The 23,386-nt window shown below is 35.7% G+C and overlaps 1 protein-coding gene across 6 annotated transcripts in view; it reads left to right on the top strand.

Annotated features, from left to right (window-relative positions):
- Window positions 1–21,652, top strand: part of POSTN (periostin) — a 37,132-nt gene extending 15,480 nt beyond the window's left edge. Inside the window, exons 8-23 of one of the 6 annotated variants that reach the window (XM_068425239.1) lie at window positions 1,028–1,240; window positions 1,401–1,535; window positions 2,417–2,565; window positions 3,093–3,229; window positions 3,975–4,105; window positions 5,837–5,967; window positions 6,139–6,241; window positions 6,604–6,671; window positions 7,260–7,305; window positions 9,475–9,522; window positions 12,826–12,921; window positions 13,529–13,618; window positions 15,212–15,289; window positions 15,701–15,781; window positions 19,846–19,887; window positions 20,430–21,652. In XM_068425239.1, coding sequence (XP_068281340.1) covers window positions 1,028–1,240; window positions 1,401–1,535; window positions 2,417–2,565; window positions 3,093–3,229; window positions 3,975–4,105; window positions 5,837–5,967; window positions 6,139–6,241; window positions 6,604–6,671; window positions 7,260–7,305; window positions 9,475–9,522; window positions 12,826–12,921; window positions 13,529–13,618; window positions 15,212–15,289; window positions 15,701–15,781; window positions 19,846–19,887; window positions 20,430–20,470 — 1,589 coding nt within the window. In that variant the 3' untranslated portion in view covers window positions 20,471–21,652. The remainder of the gene's footprint in view (window positions 1–1,027; window positions 1,241–1,400; window positions 1,536–2,416; window positions 2,566–3,092; window positions 3,230–3,974; window positions 4,106–5,836; window positions 5,968–6,138; window positions 6,242–6,603; window positions 6,672–7,259; window positions 7,306–9,474; window positions 9,523–12,825; window positions 12,922–13,528; window positions 13,619–15,211; window positions 15,290–15,700; window positions 15,782–19,845; window positions 19,888–20,429) is intronic. The other 5 variants (XM_068425240.1, XM_068425241.1, XM_068425243.1 and 2 more) reach the window with 5 other exon arrangements.
- Window positions 21,653–23,386: the final 1,734 nt, after the last annotated feature.

Raw genomic sequence — 23,386 nt, forward strand, 5'->3', positions numbered from 1 at the left:
TTATACTATATATTCTGACAAATTGTAACAGTCAGCACACACTCTTCTAAGAACTACAATAAGACTAAATAATAATGGACTCAGTCTGTTATGTAAACAGTAACGTAATGGATCGCTAAGAAATAGAAGGCTACATTTCTATTGTCGTTTATGAGCTCCACTGCACTAAGCAAGTTCTCCATCATTTCCAGCTCCTTGGAAAGCTGTTGCTGCTGGATGGAGCCTTTACTCTTTCAATTATCTGTTGTGCCACAGGAGGATCTGGTGGCATCATAGGGAGGTGGTGGAGTCACCATCTCTGGATGTGTTTAAGAAAAGCCTGGACATGGCACTTAGTGCCATGGTCTAGTTGACATGGTGGTGTCAGGGCAATGGTTGGACTTGTTGATCCCAGAGGTCTTTCCAACCTGATTGATTCTGTGATTCTGTGGTTATAACCTGATTAAGTCACTGTACAGCATCTCAATGTAGAACGGTGAAAAGAGGAATCTGGGCTAATTTTAATGTGAGACAATGACTGAAAATGGAATCTTGAAATAACACGGCATTTTTGTTGTGACTTTTAATTTTTTTTTCAGTTTGCTTTCAGGAATTTTTGACTGATTCTTTTGGTACCCACAGATGATAGTACACTGAATCTCACTTACATAGTAAGGCATAACAAAATAAAAATCTGGGGCTGACTTTGCATAGCCTATAGAGTTTTGTACTCAGAGGTCCATTTGGAGGACATCACCTGCAGTCACCAATCTTATATGCAGATTGCAGCATAACCAATACAATTTTCATAAGATAAGGGATGCCAAAGATTTTTGACCATAGATGTTTAGAGGCCTGTAATAGCAATTCTCATATGAATGAGTTTAAAGAAAGAATCTATGAGTGCAAATAAGCAAATATTCTAGATAAGCTAGTAAATGATTAAAAATAGTGTAGATGTAATAATTTATCCCACACCTATATGTGAGTTATACACATACAAGAATATATGTGTCCAAATGTGAACTTCCTGCTCTTTTCTCTACAGCTCTCGTGAAGTTCCATATTTTAAACACTCTCCAGTGCTCGGAAGCCATCACAGGAGGAGCTGTCTATGAAACCTTGGAAGGAAACACAGTTGAAATTGGTTGTGATGGTGAAAGTCTGACTGTGAATGGAGTGAAAATGGTGAAACGAAAAGATATTGTGACAAGCAATGGCGTTATCCACCTTATTGATGAAGTGTTAATTCCTGATTCTGGTCAGTGATGTGTATGAAAGACTTTTTACACTGAAGGTGTTTTCCACAATCTTACCTAGATTCCCTCAGATATATTGTTATGTATAAGCATGGGGAATCCAAATCAGGAAAAGGAATAAATCGTGTTTTAAAACACCTTTTCTTATTCCTTTATTTACAGCCAAGCAAGTCATTGAGCTTGGCGGTGCCCAGCAGACCACTTTTACAGACCTAGTGGCACAGCTAGGACTGGCATCTTCTCTAAGACCTGAAGGTCAATACACTCTTCTGGCACCTCTGAATGGTGCTTTCTCAGGTTAGTAGTCTTAAAAGATTATACTCTGAATGTCAAAATAAACAAGAATACATGCTACCCTGACAGTTTTCCAAATGAGCCCCAGTACTTGTTTTAAGTCCCAAGGAAACAGAGCCATGGAGAAACAGAGAGACATCTTTTCATGATTCTTTTTCAGAGAAAAAGAGAAACATCCTTTCAAAATACAAACCATGCAGAAAGACAAAACAAGCCTAACCACCAGGCTGCACAGCTTGTTTTCAGTGGTAACGTTTGTTAATGGAAATATGCACAGACAGCTTGTGGGAAAGGAAAGATATTAATAAACTGCCAGTTCCCTTAATCTTTGCATTACTTATATTAGATTCACAATGTATTTATTTTCAAAAAATGTATACAAGAAGGTTGGTATTTTCCAGTACATTCAAGGAGAGAGAAACTGATACAAATATACTATAAAACACGCATTTGCAGATCTGCAGAAGTGACCACATGGGCATCCTGCCCTTCCCCCAAGAATTCATGTGTTAACTCACCACCACAGAAGCAAATTTGGAAAGGTTTTACGGTGCACAAGCAGAATAGAAAAGTTGTAATAAGAACTTCAGCAGTAATTCAGAAGATGGAGCAGGCCCACATATAAATCATCTGCCATATTATTTATAGTAATTAATCAGGGTTATGCTAAAAGTTCATGTCTGAATTTAAGGAACGGCAATTTATAGAATCTCTTTAACAATTCATTTGCTGTGTACACAGATCTGTCCAAGCCTTAACTCAATCATTTCAAAGAAAGATTCAATATTTCCATGGCCTTTTAATATGGAATCTACAGTTAACCTTATTTGAATGAAAATTCAGTATATAAATCACTATATATTAATATGTAAATGGCTTTGTAGATGACACCTTAAGGATGGATCAGCGCCTTCTTAAAACAATCCTGCAGAATCACATTATAAAAGTGAAAGTTGGGCTCAATGAACTGTACAATGGACAAGAGCTGGAGACAATTGGAGGAAAACTGCTTAGAGTCTTTGTGTATCGCACAGTAAGTGAATGGGGCTTTCTAACAATATGTATCCCAACTATGAAAATGAAAAGTCATGAAAGAATAAAAGATAAAGCTGAATGAAAACTCAACCATTATGTCTATCTAGCAAAAATCTTTAAGCTTTTAAGCTAGGAAAAAATGAAAGTCTGATCTTTATCGAAGGGAACTTTGCGTGGAAGACTCTTTGGCAAAATGAATCAGGATTCCAGATTTGGCACTCCATTAATTACAAAATTTTAAAGCTAGTTTTTAGAACTAATTAAGAACAGTCTCAAGGGAAACAGAAAAATCAAGTTTGGAAATATTTACACCATATTAAATTACTCCAGATTTTCCTACTTTTGCTTTTTCAAGCAATACCAGATTTCCTGGCAAGAACACACAATTTGACTGTAGGAAATACATATGAATATTATTTTTATATTTAGGAGCCTGTTGGAAAGTATACACCCATCTTATTTTATCAAATATATTTAAATGTGTATCATTGCATGAATAGTTACATTTCTTTCTCTTTTAATCAGGCTGTATGTATTGAAAATTCATGCATGGTCAGAGGAAGTAAAGAAGGAAGGAATGGTTTTATTCACATCTTCAGACAGATCATCAATCCAGCAGAAAAGACATTGCATGAAATGCTGAGAAATGATAAGCGTTTTAGGTGAGTAGCAGTTTCGACAGCATTGGGATTTTCCTGCAGACAGTAACTGTATATACAGCACAGCTGGTCTGAGAAATAGTTGTGGACTGTGGGTTGTTGGATTTTGGGAGGCAGGGAGGGCAGGGAAGGGGTTATTACCTCCTCAGAAAAAAAAAAGGGCATGGGGAAGAAAAAGAAAAATTTTTCTCCAGTTGTATGCTGAAAGGGCTCCCAGACTTTATGCTAGAATGGTTGTTTACAGCACACAGGAGTCAGAAAGACACCAGAATGAGAGGAGTAAGAGGACAAAAGGGATTGGATGATATATGCAGAGCTATAAATGCATTGGAGTACGGAGGTTTAAGTAATGAGTAGTACAATTACATATGGGTGCAGCATGATTGCATACCCTTCCAGTACATATTTCTGTCCCCTTCCTGCAGGTATCTCAACACTCCTAGAGAGAGCAACTACCCTTGGCATCCTCCCTTCATCTCTTTGATCTGTGGGGTTTTTATTCAAAGAATTCTGCTTTGATCCAGGCTGACAATATATTTCTTTTTCTCAAATCCTTTTTCCTCAGTCTGCTACTCTTAAGAATTTTTTTTCTTATTTTCCTCTTCCACTGTCTTTATTTCTGGGAAATAATGAGAGTGTTTGAAGATTGATACACTATCAGAAAAAATGAGGGAACTAAGTGCATGGACCCAAGTATAGTTACCACACTTCAACAGAATGTATTTCTGTTTTGCCCTCTCGTAAACAGCGTTTTCCTCAGTCTGGTGAAAGCTGCAGATTTAGATGATGTTCTGTCACGGCCTGGAGAATGGACTCTGTTTGTTCCAACTAATGATGCCTTTAAAGGTTTGACTGATGACGATAAGGATATACTGATGAGTAAGTAACATAAGAAAACTAGAAATATAAGCAAAGGTAAAATTGTTGGGAAAGGTGGCTAGTGCATTTCTTACACAAAAGATGTCTGATGAAAAAGTTTAACTTGTGCATAGAGCAGGTCATAGGGCTTCCCTAAATTAATTCCTTCTTGGGGGACAGAGAAAATATCTTTTTGGAAAAAAAGGATCCAATCTGAATTTAGATTTAAATTTCAATCCTTGTTACATTATTCCAAGGTGTAATTACCTTCCAAGTTAAGATCTGCATTCATTTAATTAGCCTCAACTTTTCATCATTCAACCTTGCTATAGCTTTTTCAAACTGAAGTCTCTTCTATCCTATTTGTTTTCTGGTTGTGACCATTGCATTAAAAGATATGTAGTATTGACTTTCCTGTCTTTCCATTCTCTTCTCTGCCTTCACCCAGTGATCTCTGATACCACCTGTGCTCTACAAGTTAAATATTGAATTTATATTGCTAAATGCCAATTTATGTAATTTCTTTCCTTCTTACACTTTTAAACTCTGGGTTTATATAGATTTTTCACAAGATTTAAAGGTAGTTTCTTTAATGTTATGCTTTATTTCTGTGAGAGAAGAAATGCACAGTGAATACTTCAAATCTCCTGCAGAATTTCCCGCTAGAGGGGTAGACTGGCCACAGCACTATAAATATTTTTAGTTTATTTGAGTAATGTGAATCAGGACTGTGCACAAGCGCGGGAGGAGGAGTTGCCTTGAATCCCACATGCAGAAGGTTCATCACATTTTCTGTTCCTGCACTTTTCAGGTCAAAGTTCAAAGACATGAAGCCAAATCCTACAAATCCTTAATGACTTCGAAGAGTCCAGCTCAGAGCATTAATAAGCAGCAACCCCAGCTCTATGCTGCCTTTAACTCACTAATCAGGCACTGTGAATTGTAATTATCTCTTCAGCCATTTAAAGTTATGATAGTGGTCTAAATTACCTTCTAGTGTTGTGTGTCTCTTTTACTAACAGTAAATTAACAGATAGCCTAAATGACTAAAATTAGACAGCTATAAAATGAAATAAAGCTTGTCTCAAGGCTGTGAACTGAAGTAACTGGGTAAATGCCATTGTTCTGTTTTTGTTGGACTATATAGTTATTTATTAAGTAAGACTGAGTTTATCAGGTCTATTATTTTTGTCTTCAATTCACAACTTGACTTTGTACCCAAGGACCATGCTATTTTGATTATTTCTATAACTGAGGATACAATTATATTTGTCATTCTGCTTTTCAAGGGGCTTTATGTACTATCTCTTCCTATCATTGTAACTCATTTTCTACTTACTTTCCTTGGCAGATGAGATTTTAATTTACCCTCATTATTTTTTTGCAGCACAATGTCCATTTTTTGTGTCAGATTACTTTGTGGAATTCTGTCTTGGCTTTCTTTAAATTACATTGCTTTCTCCATAAAAATTAAGCCTTAAAGTATGTGGGATTCAAGGCAACCACTCCTCCTGCATTTGTGCACAGACCCAATTCACATTACTCTCAAATAAACTAAAAATATTTATATATTTATATATGGTTGTTTTTTTCCCTTTATCATCATTTTAACAGATTCAAATTGTATGTGTTCATGGTAATTTCATTCATACTATGCTTAATTCTGGCTCAAGCCTGTGTGAATCCTTAGAATTTCCAGAAAGAGCTATCCACTACCATTTAACTTTTACTCCTACTTTTCTTTTTAAATAGGAGACAAAAATGCTCTCAGGAATATTCTTCTTTACCACTTGACACAAGGAGTTTTTATTGGAAGTGGCTTTGAGCCCGGTGTGACAAACATTCTTAAAACCATCCAAGGAGGGAAAATCTACTTGAAAACAGTTAAGTGTTGAAAAAGAATTCTCCCTGATACAGCCTTGTAACAGGGATTTGACACTCCATGTCTGTCAACATTGCAGAATGGGATGCATTTCTCTAAAGGTTATATTAGGATTTGGGTTTGGTTTTTTAATGTCCATTAAAACTTGCTTTCTCTTTTCATCCTTTACCAGGTGAATGATACTCTTCTGGTTAATGAACTGAAATCAAGAGAACCTGATCTCATGGCAACCAATGGCGTCATTCATGTTATTGATAAACTCCTATATCCAGCAGGTGAACTAATGTTCATGGAATTTATACACGCTCTTCTGAATCTGTTTCCATGTTACACAGGTGCAATAACTTAAAAGAGTTAATTCCTTTAAAGAGACATTTCCTATGTGGAGTAAGAAACAGAAAATTTACCTCACTACTCATTTTGTGGAAGAGTCATGCTTGAAACCATGGCAACTCTTTGAAATTTTATGAAAGCCAAGTGGAAGACAAGATGACATAGGCATCTTTTCCACTGATACGGAAGAGTGTATATGTACAAATACATGCTTACGTGAGTGTTTGAGAGTGATTACATCTCCTAGTGACTGTAAATATAAACAGATGTATGTTACCCCTGACAAGCCTATTTCTTTTGTCAGATCTGCCTGTTGGAAATGATCAGTTGCTCACAATCCTGAAGAAGTTGATTAAGTACATTCAAATTAAGGTACTCTTTAAATAATGATCCCTTCATATTTTTGACAGGATCTATGAAACCATGTACTTTATAATTCATCAGTGATTCTCTGGACCCTCTGTTTCTTCAGCAGGCAACACATTCAATAGCTCCCATTTACCCAAAGACACCAAATATAATAATGAATGATACACTACACTCAACAGTTAGAATTTACGTTTTTCAACACCAAATATATAATATACATAATTATATAACTTCAACGTGAACTGGCCCAAATCTGCTCTTTGGTTCAGGTACACTTTATCACTCCAGCAAAATAAATCACTTCTAAATCCTTGAGGCAATCCCTCTTTGAAAGAAATATTGAGTGGATAAATTGCTTTCTTGTTAAACCCACCAGCCTCAATAGACTGTGGAGAAAAATAGGCATCCTTATGTACCTCAGCTATCCTCTTGAGGCTACATTCTCCATCAACAATGAATGAAAGGACCTAGGCAAATAGCATAGTCTAACTTTTAGATCAATGAAGCAGTGAATCCTACCCACACTCATTAAGAAACTAGAAGTCAAGTGCTCTTTCTTTTAAATTTATCATTACTTTTCTGTATTTATAGTTTGTTCGTGACAGTACCTTCAAAGAGATTCCACTGACATTTTACAGTAAGTCCATTTTAAATACTTCCAGATGGGTTTGAGATTGCTTTTTAAATGTTGCCAATTCCAATCTTGAATTGTAGCTCTTTTTTTTCAATCAAAAAGAAAGCAGCTTCTGGGAAAGTAAGATGTGCCAATGAAACACAGGAAGAGAAAGAGACAAAGTAGAATGTTTCTGGCTGTCGTGCTACTGTATGCATTTTTTTCCCTTTCCAGATGTGTGACAGGAAAGTAACCCTGAAGTAAGCTGTTCAGACTCTTTGGGGCAGGCAAGATACATACGGAAAAGATTGTTTTTCAGTTTTTAGCCAAGGTTCAATGCTCAGTGCATAACAGAATTGTACTGCCTCTGTTTCCAAGACATAGCATTGTACTGTACTGACTCTCCAAGATGTAGCATTGACCAAACTCTGCACTGAGATGCTTTCTTTTTCATAAATGCTTCCAGAGGGACAGAGTATACCTGTTCCACCTGTTTCCCATATGTGCAAATATGAGGCTTGTATGGGAGGCAGTTGTTCTGACCATCTTCTTGCTAGGGAGTAAATGTAAAACGGAACCTTTTTTGCTCTCTTGCAGCCTTTCTCAGGGTTTGCATTTAGTTTCTACCTATAAAGTAGAACCTGTTGAAGCAAACTGTTTAAAGACAAAGATCCTGCTGCAGCTTTGGCCTGTGAGGGAATATGAATTTAGGCAGATTATTAAATTTCTACAGGATTCTACTCACATTTCTCAGTAGAAATGGAGACCACCACATTAGGTTTTTGAAAACTGAGAATGGACACACTGAAGTTAAAAGTCTCTTGGAGCAAAAAATGGAATAATCTATCCTGATGGCAAGTTGAATATGGGTCAACAGTGTGCCCTGGCAGCCAAAAGGCCAACCGTGTCCTGGGGCACATCAAGCACAGCATAGCTAGCAGGTGATTTTCCCACTCTACATTGCACTGGTGCAGTCCCACCTCGAGTACTGCGTGCAGTTTTGGGTGTCTCAATATAAGGACATCAAACGATTAGAGTATGTCTAAAGGAGTGCGATCAAGATGGTGAAAGGTTTCAAGGGCAAGACTTATGAGGATTGGCTGAGGTAATGTGGTTTGTTCAGCTTGGAGAAGAGAAGACTCAGGGGTGACCCCATCACAGTCTGCAACTTCCTCAAGGGGAACAGCGAAGGGGGAGGTGCTGATCTCCTCTCCCTGGTGACCAGTGATAGGACATGAGGAAATGAGATGAAGCTGCATCAGGGTAAGTTCAGATTGGACATTAGGAAAAGGTTCTTCACTGAGCAGGTGATCAGTCACTGGAACAGGCTCCCCACGGAAGTGGTCATAACACCAAGTCTGTCAGAGTTCAAGGAGCATCTAGGCAATGGTCTTAGTCATATGGTTTAGTTTTAGGTAGTCCTGTGAGAAGGGATTTGGACTCGATGATCCTTATGGGTCCCTTCCAACTCAAGATATTCTGTGATTCTGCAATTCTATCTTCCATGGCCAGTGAGAATAGCACGAGAAGCAATGCCTGTGAACTGAAGCAAGAGAGGACAATGTTAAATATCAGGAAAGTTGTGACTGTTGATTTAGTTGAATGCGGGAATGGGAAGGCTGGAACCTCTACCAGTGAAGGCTTCTCTACCAATGAATGGATACGAGTCAAATAATGATCTATCATCAGAGATGTTCAATGAATACTTGAGTCTGTCTTAGGTGTAGAGGGACAATTTGATCTCCCAAGGGCACTGCAGTCATTCTCTCCATGACTTTCTGTCAAGTGTAAGAACAGTTCTGAATGTCAGAGGGTTTCCTCTGTTTACCAGATCAGCTCCCTAATGAAAAGAAAAGGGCAAAATTCGAATTTAAGATATGTCAGAGAATTGTGCAAATCTTTATGCAGGGAATTGTATGAGCTGTTATTATTATGTACCTTACATTATCATGGGTTTCGTGACCAGCGGCAAATAGCATGCCAGCAGACTCTGTCTGCAGGTGACTTGTATACACCACCATTTAGTAACTAGAACTGAGATCCGTACTCTAGGTCCTTTTGAGTTACTTTGCCATCCGTTAATATCTATGATTTTATCCACGTCTTTATGACCAGACCAAATCTAATTGATCATTACCATAAAGAAACTGTAAGAATGGAATGTGTTTTATATTCCATTTTCTATACTTTCAGAAATTAACATAATTGAAAGCAACGTCCAGCCCATCATCAGAAAGGAAGGTAAATGAGGCCCTTAGTATATATATTTCTGTATGTGTTCATAAACATATACAGAATATATATTGTATATTTTTCTTTAACAGAATGCACTTTGTACATAACAACTCCAGGACGTTCAGCACTTTGCTGGAAAAGCAAAGATACAAATATTGCAATTAGAACTGGCAGAAATATTTTGTATAAAAAGATTTCCCACAGTTGTTCTCCCCAAATGGATTTTCTCCTTTTTCTAAGGGCATTTTTTAAATGTTTTTTAAATAATATTTTTTCAAACAATTTCTTTTAAGTGCCCTAAATATTACTGTACTTTCAATAAAAACATTTCCTTTTTTTTAATTAAAACTGTTATTTTAAAAAATGAAGTAGATACATTTCTTACACTTTGAAGAAAAAAAAAAAAACAGTTCATTTTTCTATAGTTTTCAGTCAGTTCTAAATACCAATATCTGTCAGATGCCTGGAAGGGATGGTTACCCCAACTTTCTTTTTCAATTTCTTGACGCAAAAGCGTGACTTAGAGATTAGTGGTGGGACTGAAGAGAACAAAAAGTGGGACTGGGACTGTCGAAATTACCTGTGATTCATAACTTAACTAAAATACCCATTGGTTTCACTAGACCAGGTACACTGCTCCAGTTTCCCATTGAAATAAAAATGCTCAAAGGGAATCTGGTTGAGCTCAACTGAGAAGAAAAGCAGTTAAATATGTCTTGCAAAAATTTTATCCAGACTGTTTAATCATTGTTTCTGGGAGGTCTTCCTCCCAGAAGTGACATGAGCTTGCTTTTTTAGCAGCTTGTCCGTGCTTCATCCCATTTAAGATTAGACACCATCTAGCATATATGCTGACATATTTTGACTAGTCTCCATCATTAAAACAGATCCACAGAGCAATATAAATGGATAGATGATTTCATATAGTAATTCATCCAAGAAATTTTAGAAATCTTCCTATGATGAAGGTGAATCACTCTCTGAAAGTACCTCTTCTTCTATGTTAAATCAGAGACAGGGCATATAGTTTAGGTGATTTACATGATGTTTAGAAGTTGAAAGTTAACTGAAACAAAGCCTTCTTTTAAAGAAAAAATGAAATGTCTGAGCACTTCTATAGTCAAATGTACAGCTAAGTGTTACTCATCAGAGAGAGAAAAATAACTTCATAAGTTAGTGAGTATTGAAGTTACTCCCTTCCATTGCCAGTACAGTCTTTCTGCTTTGCGACACACTCCAGGGAATGATCTCTGACCAATAGTCTTTCTGCTGATGATTCAAAAATAGACCCAATAAAGCCACTTCTGGCCCTTCTGATCTTGCTAGTAGTAAGTGGCAGCTCCCATCAAAACCACATAAACTCACAAATGTCTGCAGAAAAAAGCGTCAAAGTTGCATGTTAATTTTTGCAACATATGCCAGGAAGTTCTAGCAGATCATGGCGGAAAGGAGATTTCAGTTAAAAAAGAAAAAATACCACCACCACCCCCCAATTTTAAAGGGTAATGGCTGTCCTTTCCTGTCTCAATGTTTTTTACTTGAGCTGTGCTTCCATTGTTCATATATAGGCAAGTTAAAGGGATCTAAAGCATCAAATTTGATTGAAATCCCAATCTTAATGGATTAAATGTTCAAAGGCTTGATCCTAGACTAGACAGTATAGCAAACTATGGCTTTACATTTTGTTTTGCATACATCTGCTGTATCAATCACATAGGAAAGTACCGTAATTTAGAAATCTAAAAAAAAAAAGGATTTATAAACATTCATAAATATACCTTTGACATGTTTTTATTAATATTCATCATTGTATCAATGTATATTGGTATGTAATGGATTCTCAACATGCAAAAATGCCTCTAGATTTAAAACAGAAGCAAGTGAATGAATCTTGTAAGATTGCTTCTTTAAAATATTTGTGAATGTTTTTCAGCCAGACATCTTAGAAAATAAAAGAAAAAGTAATGGATTGTTTAGCTATTTAAAACTCAGAGTAGATGAATAGAGCTCTATAATAACTGGCCATCATTATGATCTTATCGTATCATATCATCTGCAGCAAATAAATGAATTATTTAGCTCTAAACTCTAACTCATACAATCATCTTTTGTTGCAAAAGCAAACAAAAATACTTGGATTTGTTACTATTGAAGGACACTAGTTAGCCTGAATTGTACTGTTCTCAACAATTAACACCAGGCACACATATTTAAAAGCTATTGTCAAATCCTGATCAGTAATTAAAAAAAAAAAAACAAATCTATGCAGTATCAACCTCTACATAAATTCACAGAAAAATATTTTTAAGGGATTTTTAAGGAAAGTGAGAGAGATGGACTGTGTTAAGTTCCTAACTCTGAAGAGGAAATAAGGGAAGTGTGTGTTACAGCAACTTCTTAAGTAGAAGACATGTTGCCATAACGCTTGTTACAGAAGAATCATGTTATTCCTGTTAATTGACTGCATCAACAGTATGTTCCTAATTTATTTAGTAACTACCGCTCCAGCCCGTCAGACAGAGATACATTTGGATCAGTGTGTTCTATAGGGATTGCACAAGATTAAGAGGTTTGTTTTCGCTGTTAAAATCAAGATGACCTCTCCCATGCAACTCAAAGAATGATAGCCATTAATACTGACAAATATCCTTACAGCTGTTCCAGTTGACCTCTGAAGTTTATTTATTTTTTTTCTTTAAGCTGGGTGACCGCTGGCCAAGTCTTGGTAGCTTGGAAAAAAAAAAAAGCCAAATAAAACCCCCCAAGAACAACAAATAAAAAAACCCTAAAACAACACAAAGGAATTCTGATTAAAAGACTGAATTTCCTCTTGGATATCTATATACTTAGTGGGAAATAACATGACAAACATTTCTCTCTCTGTTTCTTTTCTAAGCTTTCATACAATAGTTTTGCGTGCTGATCACTAGTGAAACAATAGCTTTAAGATTCCAGCAATGCCACAGTGTAGGCTTCCTACCAATATATATAAAGGAAGACTTCCTTTCAGCTGCTGAGGATCTGTTTTTCTGCCTGAGACTTGTCAACAGATGTTAAAAATATCAGATACACAAAAATAAAAAAAAAAATCGTAAATAGGAAGTGTGCAATAGAATCAAAATTTAAGATAGCATGGGAAGAAGTGCCAGATTGTACAGCATTGCTGCAAATGACTTCTCAGATTTAAAAAATCCTCCTTTACAGTCATCTGCTTTAGAGGGGATAATGCTAGCTTCGTCTCAGCCCCGTGGAGTACCATAAATATTTTTATGACTATTTATAACATGTTGTTTTTTTCCTATGTCACAGACCCATCTATCACACAGCTCACTAAATTAATTGAAGGGGAACCTGAGTTCAAAATAGTCAGGGAAGGGGAGACAATAACTAAAGTGATTCATGGAGGTTGGTATGCTTTCAGCAACTCAATTTCTATTAGTTAAAATTTGAAACATTCACTATTCCCAGTCAGCTTCTACTTCATGTAGGTGATTCGTGTGACATGTAAGACAACTCTTCTGTTTTTAAGAAGACCTTGTGGAAGTGTTGTAATTTTATTGCATCATTTCATTCTCACTTCTCATGCATTTCAGAAAATTGGGGTTTTTTGCCTAGCTGTGTCCTATAACTACAGTCAAGACAGTGTTAGAAATGCTCTGCATGCTGATATAACATCTGTCTCAGTTAAAAATCATTTGCTGGTTGTTGTCCTGAAATCAAAAATGCAATATGTGATTCTGTGATAGAAAGGCAATTTTGTCAGACAGAGGGGTAAACTTTGCCTTCTGTTTTAAGAAGTTCACATCTGAGGTGCTTTTAAATGAAAAACAGCATGTGGCCATCCTAAATTTGAAGGAAACTTTGTTCCTGGTCTCCTCTGAACATTTTTATTTTTCATAAAATATGCCATGGTATTTCCTTGTGTGCTTCAGTAAGTTTCAGCATCTCAAAAACAGCACTTATAACACTGTTTGTCGCTTGATTAATGTCTCCAATTTAAAAATCCTTGTAGAACCAATTATTAAAACATACACCAAAATCATTGATGGGCGACCTGTGGAAGTGACAGAGAAAAAAGTAACAGAAGAAAGAATTATTCAAGGTAAATTATTCTGAGCTATTCACACTTAGTAAAGTTCACCAAAAGTAACAGATCTTAAGTTCTGTCCTAATAGCTAAACTACATTTTCTGTAGAGAAATGCTGAAACTGCATTTCCTGGAGAGATGAATTTTCCCTGATGTTTCCCACTGCCTATGTGTGACTCAAATTTTGGCTGTGTGCGATACACACACATATACAGAAATGGCAACAATATTTTAACAGTGTGCAAAACAATGAAAAATTGTCTTTTTTTATATATATATTTGCAAAATGTCTGCTTTTGTAAACTTCTTGCTACCATTTCAGGATGAGACTGCTTTTATTGCATTTTTTTGGTCTAGCTTGCTCTAGAAAGACGACTGTTTTTTTAATGAACTTTTGGGGTTTATATCTCCAGGTAGGTTTCATTTGACCAAAGGCAGACCTTCAGTGTGTAGATATCAACTTTTGCATGTTGTCCCAGGCTCCCTTGACAATCATTGCAGAGAAAGAGCTTCTCTGTTTCTCTCTAAGGAGGGGCCTTGACTGATCTGACATCCACAAGTTAGAGATTTGTATTCAGCTAATATAAGACAAAATTAATGTTCATCTGTGTCCCCTGATCTTCTCTCTTTGAGGGACTTTTGAACTCTTTGGCCAATTTCAATTATATTTGACCTACTACAGAGATATTTCTTTAAGAATACTAGAAACTTCACAGAAATTGACAAATGGAGTGAGGTATATTTAAGCAGTCACAAATTCTCTGCTAACACATTTTGATCCCCTTGGTTAAATAGCAGTTTGAATGCAGTCATTAAAATTCTGTTTGCCAGAGCAGTTGTAAGGGAAAGACAGTCTTATAGGAACATATTGACTTAGCAGAAAGTCTTAATATTCAGTTTATTTAGAAAATCTTAAAATTCAATTTAAGAAGTCATTCAAGCAAGAGAGAAATAAAGAACCAGATTTAAGTTATTCTCATACAACTATTTGCTACAATGAAAATAACTGAATGAAAAAAAAAAGGTGGTTTCTGAATAAACCTGGGAATATTTTTCAACACAAAATTTCTGGGGGAGAAAATAAAATACCATTTTCTCATTTCTCAAATTCAAGTTTCACTACTATCCATATAAAATGTTTATATAATGTAAAATGCCAACATTTCAGACCTGATATTTCCTTCTCTTCCCTCTGTAGTAGAAACTGACAAAAAATATCAAATATTAAGCTCTCAAATGATTCATAGCAGTAATAAAAGCAACAACATCTATTTACAACAGTGGATCCAGACTTTTTGCACTTAGGAAGTATCTGATCTATGATCTAATACAACAAAGTGTTTAAAATTTGTCTTACTTTAAGACTGTGAACAGATATTTACTATAAGTATGTTAAATTTGTCTAGGTACCTTCCTGAATAGCTCTAAATACTATTTATAGCTCTCTTTCAGTTTAATTTGGGATACAGTGAAAGATAAAATTATCATTAAAGCAGATTAAAACATATTTACCGTGGAACCATCCTAAGTGCTAATAGGGAAAAACACCTTAAAAGGCAATCCTGTTACATCTGATTAAAGTCACTGTCTTACACATCTTTTTTCCAGGTCCTGAAATAAAATATACCAGAATTACTGCAGGTGGTTCAGACAATGAAGAAAAGTTAAAGAAATTGCTTGAAGAAGGTTAGTATCCTTGTTTTCTTTCCTTCCTTTAAAAAATAATTTAAAAGTATATTACTTAAGTAAGTACTGAATGGATACTCCGTGTTTTCAGCAAAGGTGCTCATACTGCAAAATCATAACCCAAGATTAAACCTCAGAACCTGAGAAATGCCCAAATCTAACATTGATTTGAGTCTCTGATCTTCACATTTCAGTCAGCTCCAGAGCTGAGGCTGCCTGGGTTTAATGTATAGTATGCTATGTTTGTCATAAAATATGGTGTTTTCAGTGTTTACATGGAGTTTAATATTGTAACATGAATTTTGTAATTCAGCAAAATGCTGTGACAGGATTTATTCAGTAATATGCAGTTATAGGATTGTCAAATGTTTTCTGTAAATCAATTTTCTGCCATAACATGTATCCTATCAGAAGTTACCAAGGTGACCAAATTTATTGAAGGTGATGGTCATTTACTTGAAGATGAAGAAATCAAAAGACTTCTGCAGGGAGGTAATTCAGTGTATTATAACTAACCGTTTTACAAAAGGTTGTGATAACTGAAACCCCTCTCAGATATGTTGGTCTCAACATTTTAAAGACTGACCTAGCAAAAGTGTAATTTTAATGGGAGAAAAAATAGAATGCCATATATTAAGTGCTAGATGTCTGTGACACGGAAATAAGTACCAAAGTTGATTAATCAATTTTTATGATATTGATCATGCAAAAAAATATTATTTGGATTTTTTCAGTCTTTAAAAAGTTATCTAATTAAAACTCAGGGGAGCAATGAAGATTTATTCCACTAGCTGTGAACTCTTCAGCAAATTTAAATCTGTGAAAAACACTTAAGAAGAGGAAAGTATTGTAATAGGCCAACTTAATCTTACTTATCAGTTCTTCAGAAATGAATGTTCATTGCCCTCAAGTTATTAATTAAAGGCATGTTTAACATCCTTCTTTCAATGCTTACAGGTGATGGATATCAAGGCATTAACTTTAATCCTCTTCAAATATAGTATTCCAAGGAATGGTTTTCTTTCCTTCTTGCTCTCTTAATTCTAACAGTTTTGGCAATATATAACCAGTAGCTGTAGAAAACTGTTAAAAGAACTTGTGCTTATGAAATTAATCTTTATCTGTTAATTTGGAATGTTCTCTGCTTAATGTAGATTAGAAAAACTACCTATAATAGCAAAGGGGAATTAAAAAAAGAGAACTCAAGTGGTGTGTTTTTAGTAAATGTTAGTGTAAACATGAGTCAGAATATTAAAAATATGTATGGATGTTTCTCTTGGCATAAATTAACCGAATCCACTTCATTTTCTGTTCAGTTTTTAGTAAGTTACAAACTTGAATACCAGTGAAGTATCTCACAGCCAAGTGTGCGTTCACTGAAATAAATCTTGTAGTCCTTCAGAGCACTATTCTGTGGATGTCAAACTTCTGTTAAGTAAAAAATTTATTGATGGCTGAACAGCTGAACAGCTTTCTACCAAACAAAACCATGCTACATGATAATACAGCTAGTCTTAGAAAAAAGCCAAGATATGGCTATGAATGCTGTTGACTGTACTTCTTTCTTCTGTTTTAAACATCTAAATCTTAGTTTTACAGATCTAAGCTAGGATTTGTCTATAATCATTGGAGAGAAATAGAAACTTCCAGAGGGTTTTTCATCTTATCCTAAGTGTCCCAGCTATGTGAAAAGAGTCGCTCTCTGGAGATGCCTATTTCAGTGCTGAATATTTAAAAGGAAAGTTGAAAATGAAAGAAATTATAGCAAGAAAATCCCTCCATATACTGGACTATGTTCTATTGGTGTCAACCAGGCAATAAAGAGCAGGATCAAACTTTATCTGCAGAAATGTTCAAACTTCTGGTGACAGGTCTGATGCCAGAGTCTAACAATTATAACTGTAATTGTAATCACCTTCAGTTACAGAGGTGTACAATTAAATAGACATAATCTTGAGAGATACATCTTACAGTGATCCTGTAGGTGTATGGAAAAGAGATAAATAGTTTCTCTGTAGTAAATTTGGAAAAGACAATATTGTTTCTTGAATTCTTGCTATTTTTCCTTGCTATTATACGTTAGTTTACCTAAACATCCTGCTTTACCGAATGGACCAAATAGGCAGATTTGTTTCTTGTTTGAATTTGATTTTTCTCTATCTTTTCCATTATTTATCCAGTCAGCTATCCTTGGCTGCCATGATAATGCCTTACCATACATTTAGCCAATAAAAGCAGATACACATGCTGCTTTATGGCTGTTGGGGATAAAGGTGATAATACTTTATGACCCTCTTGTCTATATCAAATTACTTCTGTTTTACTGAAAATTTCCTAAGCATTTAAATCCGAGTCCACTCACAAATGAATGTATCACCACTGTCTAAAGCAAAAAAAAGATTTAATATGGGCTGTAATTCTACTCATACAATGTCCAACACTGCTTATTACAATTGGCAGTCTTTGCTGAAACAAAACTTAAAGCCAAGATTGCAATGAATGATTCTCAGCCCTAGAGAAGGAATCACCTGTGGCCATGCCAAGGAATTCAGCAGGACCTTACAGCATGAATAACATGGTGACCTGCATACACCTACACCCCCAAAATGACATTGTTTCCACTGGAGGTGCCTTGCATATGGAAAAATGCTATGCCAGATTTAACTCATTTGTTTTTGATGCTTATCGTAGCTGGAACTGAGTACACCAAGGTTACTAAAGTAATTGAGGGAGAGCCACAGATTATCGAGAGAGAAATCAAGAAAGTCCATCTGGAAGGTTAGTTTGTCTAAAAATCCAGTATCACTAAGACCTGCTTTGTCTGAAGTGGTCATTCCAGGTGGGGTTTTATAGTATCTGTTCACAAAAATTACTTAGGTCTGAAGCTAGTATTTTAGCAAGAAGAGTTTTATAATTTTTTTTGAAAATAATTCTTTCACTGACATTGCAGAGAAAAATGTTGAGGTTTATCTTGTGGCTAAAAGTAACCAAAACATTTGGCAAGCATAGTAGACAGAGGAAAAGTCTAAGCACAAAGCTTAGGTAAAACATTAGAAGGAACATGCACCACAAGAAATTGCCTTTTCTTTAAGCAGCACATCCAGAAGAAGACCACGTGAGTCATTTTTAACTTGAGTTATTTCTTGTCAGTGTTAATGTCATCTGTTGATGTGAGGGATTCTCAACTTGGTGAAGGGGGGGCAGAGTGGAGGAAATATAACCTCTGGGGCTGAGTAAATATCTCTTAGGGTCTTGGAATTTCTCTACCCTTATCCTGTTGTTAAATGAGGGAAGCTCTTGGGTTTGAAAAAGCTGAACGGCGTTGAGGTTCAAAATGAATCTCTTAAAGGAGACAAACACAATTCAGCCTGGCTTTATACCAGGAATTAGTTCTTCAAGTTTAACAAACATTTTTTAATGATCTTCATTCCAAATTAAGACATAGCTTGTTTAGGGTTTCTTTTGTGTTTGTATGTATGTCCTTTTCCAATTCTAATTCTAATAATGCAAATAAGTTATTATGTCAGGGCAGTGCAGAGCTTTAAATTTTCTGTCATATTGGTGCAGAAACCCAGTGTTTAGCCTCAGCTGTAATGAGGTAAAGCCTGTATCTTAGGGCTATGTATTTATATACCCTGTACCTCAGGATGAAAAGACAACTGACTGCAACTGGTCAAGCGAAGATGCAAGTACTTCATGATTGTAAAGAAGGAGAAATACTGCAGTAACCTTTCTGTGACAGTAACAGAAGAATTCTCTCTTATGAAATGTTTTTCTTCCCAGTAAGACAACATCTGATTTACAAAATGTCTCAAGGTTTGATAAGAAAGAACAAAAATTGTCCATAGTTTCACTGACTCAGTATTTTGGAAAACAGATGTATCTGCTTATGAGAGTGGTACCTATTCAATAGCCCTTGCTCTACTCTACCCTTTAAAACAGAGGTCTCTGAGAAAATTAACTGAACTCTAAATATGTAATCATACTGGGGGCTCACAATGCAGTTACACATCAAGCCCCAAACACAGCTGGAAATGTGGCCATTATCTTGTGATGGTTGAGTTTCAAGCACATCACTCATAATAATTCCTGAAGCAATGTCTATACAGAAGACCTGGACACCCTCTGCCAAAAGCTGAGACTGAGTCCTGGGCTGTACATTAACCTGGGCTTGTATGTTGCTCACAGTGTCAGATGGTGTCTGCTGAATGAAGAGCATGGGCAAAATATCCTGGCACCTGCTTATATCATGTAACCATCTGTACGAGATCAGTGTGAATAATAGATTAATTCATACTGTTAAAATGTAAAAATACTTTTGAAATGTTGGTAAGATTTGACGGATGACTGCACATGACAGAAATGTGTGAATTGTATTATAAACATGCATGTTCCAGGTGATCAAGTCAACATGCTAATGGAACAAAATTCTTAATTCACTGAAAACCTTAAAGAACAAACTTCGCAAGTCAGCAGTGGGTTTCCAAAATTTCTAATGAGTTTTAATTCAAAGACTCTTACAAATAACTTCTGATTGTAACATTTCTGTTTTCTAGAAGCACCTGTACGGAAAGTACAACCAACCAGAAGGACACAAGGTAAAAGCAAAACATATACTTAAACTTTTTAACATGCATCAAATATTATTCTCAGATATGTTAAAAGTCAGGAGGGAAAAAAATACCCTTAAAAAAACAGAATTCAAAAGGAAAGGGTTTCATTTATGTTTTTAAAATAAGAAATTTTAGCAAAGCTTGATATTGTTAATTACTGATATTGTTGATTTTCTTATATATATTTCTAGATGAAAACAGATCATGTGCTTTGGACAAACAGTGTTTCAGACTAGAATAAAGCTGTCAAAGTGAGATCTGACTCTGGAGTCTAACACTGTGAAAATAGCACTGTGGGATTCCCCACCATGGGTTTTGTAACCCACTGATTCTACATTATTTTGACCAATTAAGAAGCTGTGAGATCATTGTAATTTCCTAGCTACAAGCACAAGAGTGAAAGATTCAGTATCAGGCTTCATCTTTACTCTGCATATGTCTGTTTCACAAGTAAATACAGTATATAGTGTAACTATATCATATATAATTATAAGTAATAATTATTGTTCTTTTTCCATTTTTCCCAGGGGGAACAGCAAGAAGAAGGACAAGACTAGCTTATTCCTAAAAGCTTTCAAAGATAGAATCCACAGAATTACAATAGTCTTTGAGAGGAAGAGAAATGTTTTTTAAAAAAAACCCTAGAACATTAGATAATGACATTGGTTTGATAACATAGTGTAGACTGAACCATGAATCCACAAAAAGATGTGAAGCTGCAGATACTCACTGCTAGCACAGTGCTCACTAGGAGGAGCAGTCCATTGGGGGTGCTTTAACTGCTCTTGATAGTAAGCACTATGCAGGGTGGGATCCTGGAACTGCTGAAGGCCATCAACTTCTGTAGAACCAGGATTCCTTCTTACGCTGGCTAGTAAGTGTTTGCAGGATTGGATTCAAAAAGAGCAGGGAACAATACAGAGTGTATTTTTTTATTATTATTATTTCCACTAAATAAGAAATATAAATGAAATTAGATAATTTCTAGAAAAAAAAAATGTCACTTCAGGTAACTTTTAGAGAAATCTGAAGAAATATGAGATGTTAACATAACACTTTTGGTTCAGTAGTATTGTATGCTTTTTATAAGTCAAAATTCATCACGTTTAATGTCATAATGACACCAGTAACATTGCCTTTTCTAAACAAACAAATATGCCTTATATTAAATGTATCCTTTTTTTTTGTTCTACATTGCATATCCAAATGCCTTCTAGTAACATGGCTAATGGAAGCTCTTAAAAAGAAAAAGAAAGCAAATGTTATGAGCTTCTTGAAATGTATTTAGGACCATGTTGACTTCTTTATAAGAAAAATCATTCCCATTAAAGGAATCCTATACCAATGCACATACTGATATTCTTAAGTGTTTTCGCACTTTTCCCTAAATGTGTCTTTTGATTAATAAAGTGGATTATTAAAGAGATAAATAAAATGCATGCAAACAGTTAACTCAACATGGAAAAAGATTTTACAAAAATAAGGCTAGGTCTGAAAGCTTTTGTACCAAAACATGCTTTGCTAATGTGGAGTTGTCTGTAAATTATGTCCATTTTATAACTCTAGTTTTGTACTCATAAAAGTTGTTTGCCTTTATTAACAAATGTTGGAAAACAATTACTCATGGAGTAGAAAAAACGTGTTCAAAGTGCCTTAATCCTACAGACCAAAGTTTCAGAGGAGTTATCTAATGTGCTTTTGTACTTCTGTTTTGAAAAAAGTACTCAATAAAGAATTTGGCTGAACTGTGCTTGCTTTCACTTGTCAATATTTTTTTGAATACTGAAGCAAATTCTAAATATTTTTAAGCTTTTACTGTAGTTTTTAGTTAAAAAATGTGCTTTTACAGAAGCAAACTGATGCTTCCCTTTCTCACTTAGCACGTGCTAATGCACTTAAACTGCATCATTCTCCTTAAACACAATTAAATACCTTAGCCAGTTCCTTAATCAGATACCACAAGCACTACTCCCTGAATGGTAAAGCTATCTGAGCATTGGATTGATACGTTGTGTAGCCTTACTGGGCTGTCAGAATCTCTCAATAAGGTGACTTCAGTATATACTACCATAGTGCTTTGGTGGAAGGACAGCTTTTAACCCTTGTAAGAGCTAGATAGCTTTTAGGTGAGAATGAGGGCTCTTAGGACTGCCTAGAGGGTGAATTGAAGCTGTCACCTTTCTCTGGGGCCTTTGACTGTCATTAAATCATTAATTTTAATCTTCTTTCTTCACCGCTGTGCCACCGTGAGCTGTCAGCCAAGTAAGATTTTAAAGGACAGTAATTATGTTAGGGGAGGGAAGTGTCTGTGCTCTCCTCTCCCCCAAAAAAAAGAGTAGGAGATGGAGAAGAAAATGGAATGGAATTGACAGATAAAGTATGGGCAGGAAGTGGGGAGAAAGCAGAAGGAAAGAAAATGAGTTAAAACCTATCCTGTGGGAGGACATGTATAACTTTTCAAGTGGGAAGAAATTTGTAACATACTAATTTTGCTATATTTTCTTCTTTCATAACATTTTAAAGCCTCCGGTAGTCACTAATTAGATTTAAGATTATTTAGACTGGATATCAGGAAAAACTTCTTCACTGAAAGAGTTATCAAACATTGGAACAAGCTGCCCAGGAAAGTGACTGAATCACCTCCCCTGGAGATATTTAAAAGACGTGTAGGTATGGTGCTTAGGGACATGGTTTAGTGGTGGACATGGCAGTGCTAGGTTAATGGTTGGACTTGATGATCTTAAAGGTCTTTTCCAACCAAAACTATTCTATGATTTTATGACTCTGAAATACCTTTCTGTACTTCACCCTTCATTAATATAATCCAGGTGAAATACAACAATATATAAAGAGCACTCCTCCATGCACATTTTTTTCCCTGATACACTTTATCCCTCTGAGTCCTTCCTTGACCACAAGTGTGTGCCCAGTTGCACTGTATACTGTCATCTCTTTTGATGGAGTGGCTTTTTCTATTTACCTGAACAAGAATCCTTCCACAACCCAATGCAGAAAGAAAATCAACATGTTCTTTTATTTGCTTTTCATATAGTTAGTCATTTCTGTCTCAGCAAGGACAGTCTTTTACCAAAGAGCAGATCTGGAGAACTTTTGTGACTATGGCTCCTCCCGCCCTGTTATCTATTTCCCCTCACTTTATAGTAATTTAATCTAATATAATGTGATTAAACAAGGGATTAGCATACTACCAAGTCAGAATGCTTACTAATAAGACAACTCATTCTTTTCTTTGTTGTTTCCTTGGGGATTTGCAAACAGGAATGACCCATTGAGTTGGTGATGGAATTCTCAAAGTGCTTTATCTGCTTGCTTTGGTATCCTGTATGAAAAACAGATGCCAAAGAATTTGTAACTGGCAGTGCTCCAAAATCTGTCAGTTTTGCCAGCATTAAGTGTGCATTAAGTGATCTATACGATCACTAAATATTCACGTTTGCTTTAAAAATAATGAAATTTTAGAACT

This window comes from Nyctibius grandis, chromosome 2 (genome assembly GCF_013368605.1).
Source record: "Nyctibius grandis isolate bNycGra1 chromosome 2, bNycGra1.pri, whole genome shotgun sequence".
Taxonomy (NCBI): Eukaryota; Metazoa; Chordata; class Aves; order Nyctibiiformes; family Nyctibiidae; genus Nyctibius; species Nyctibius grandis.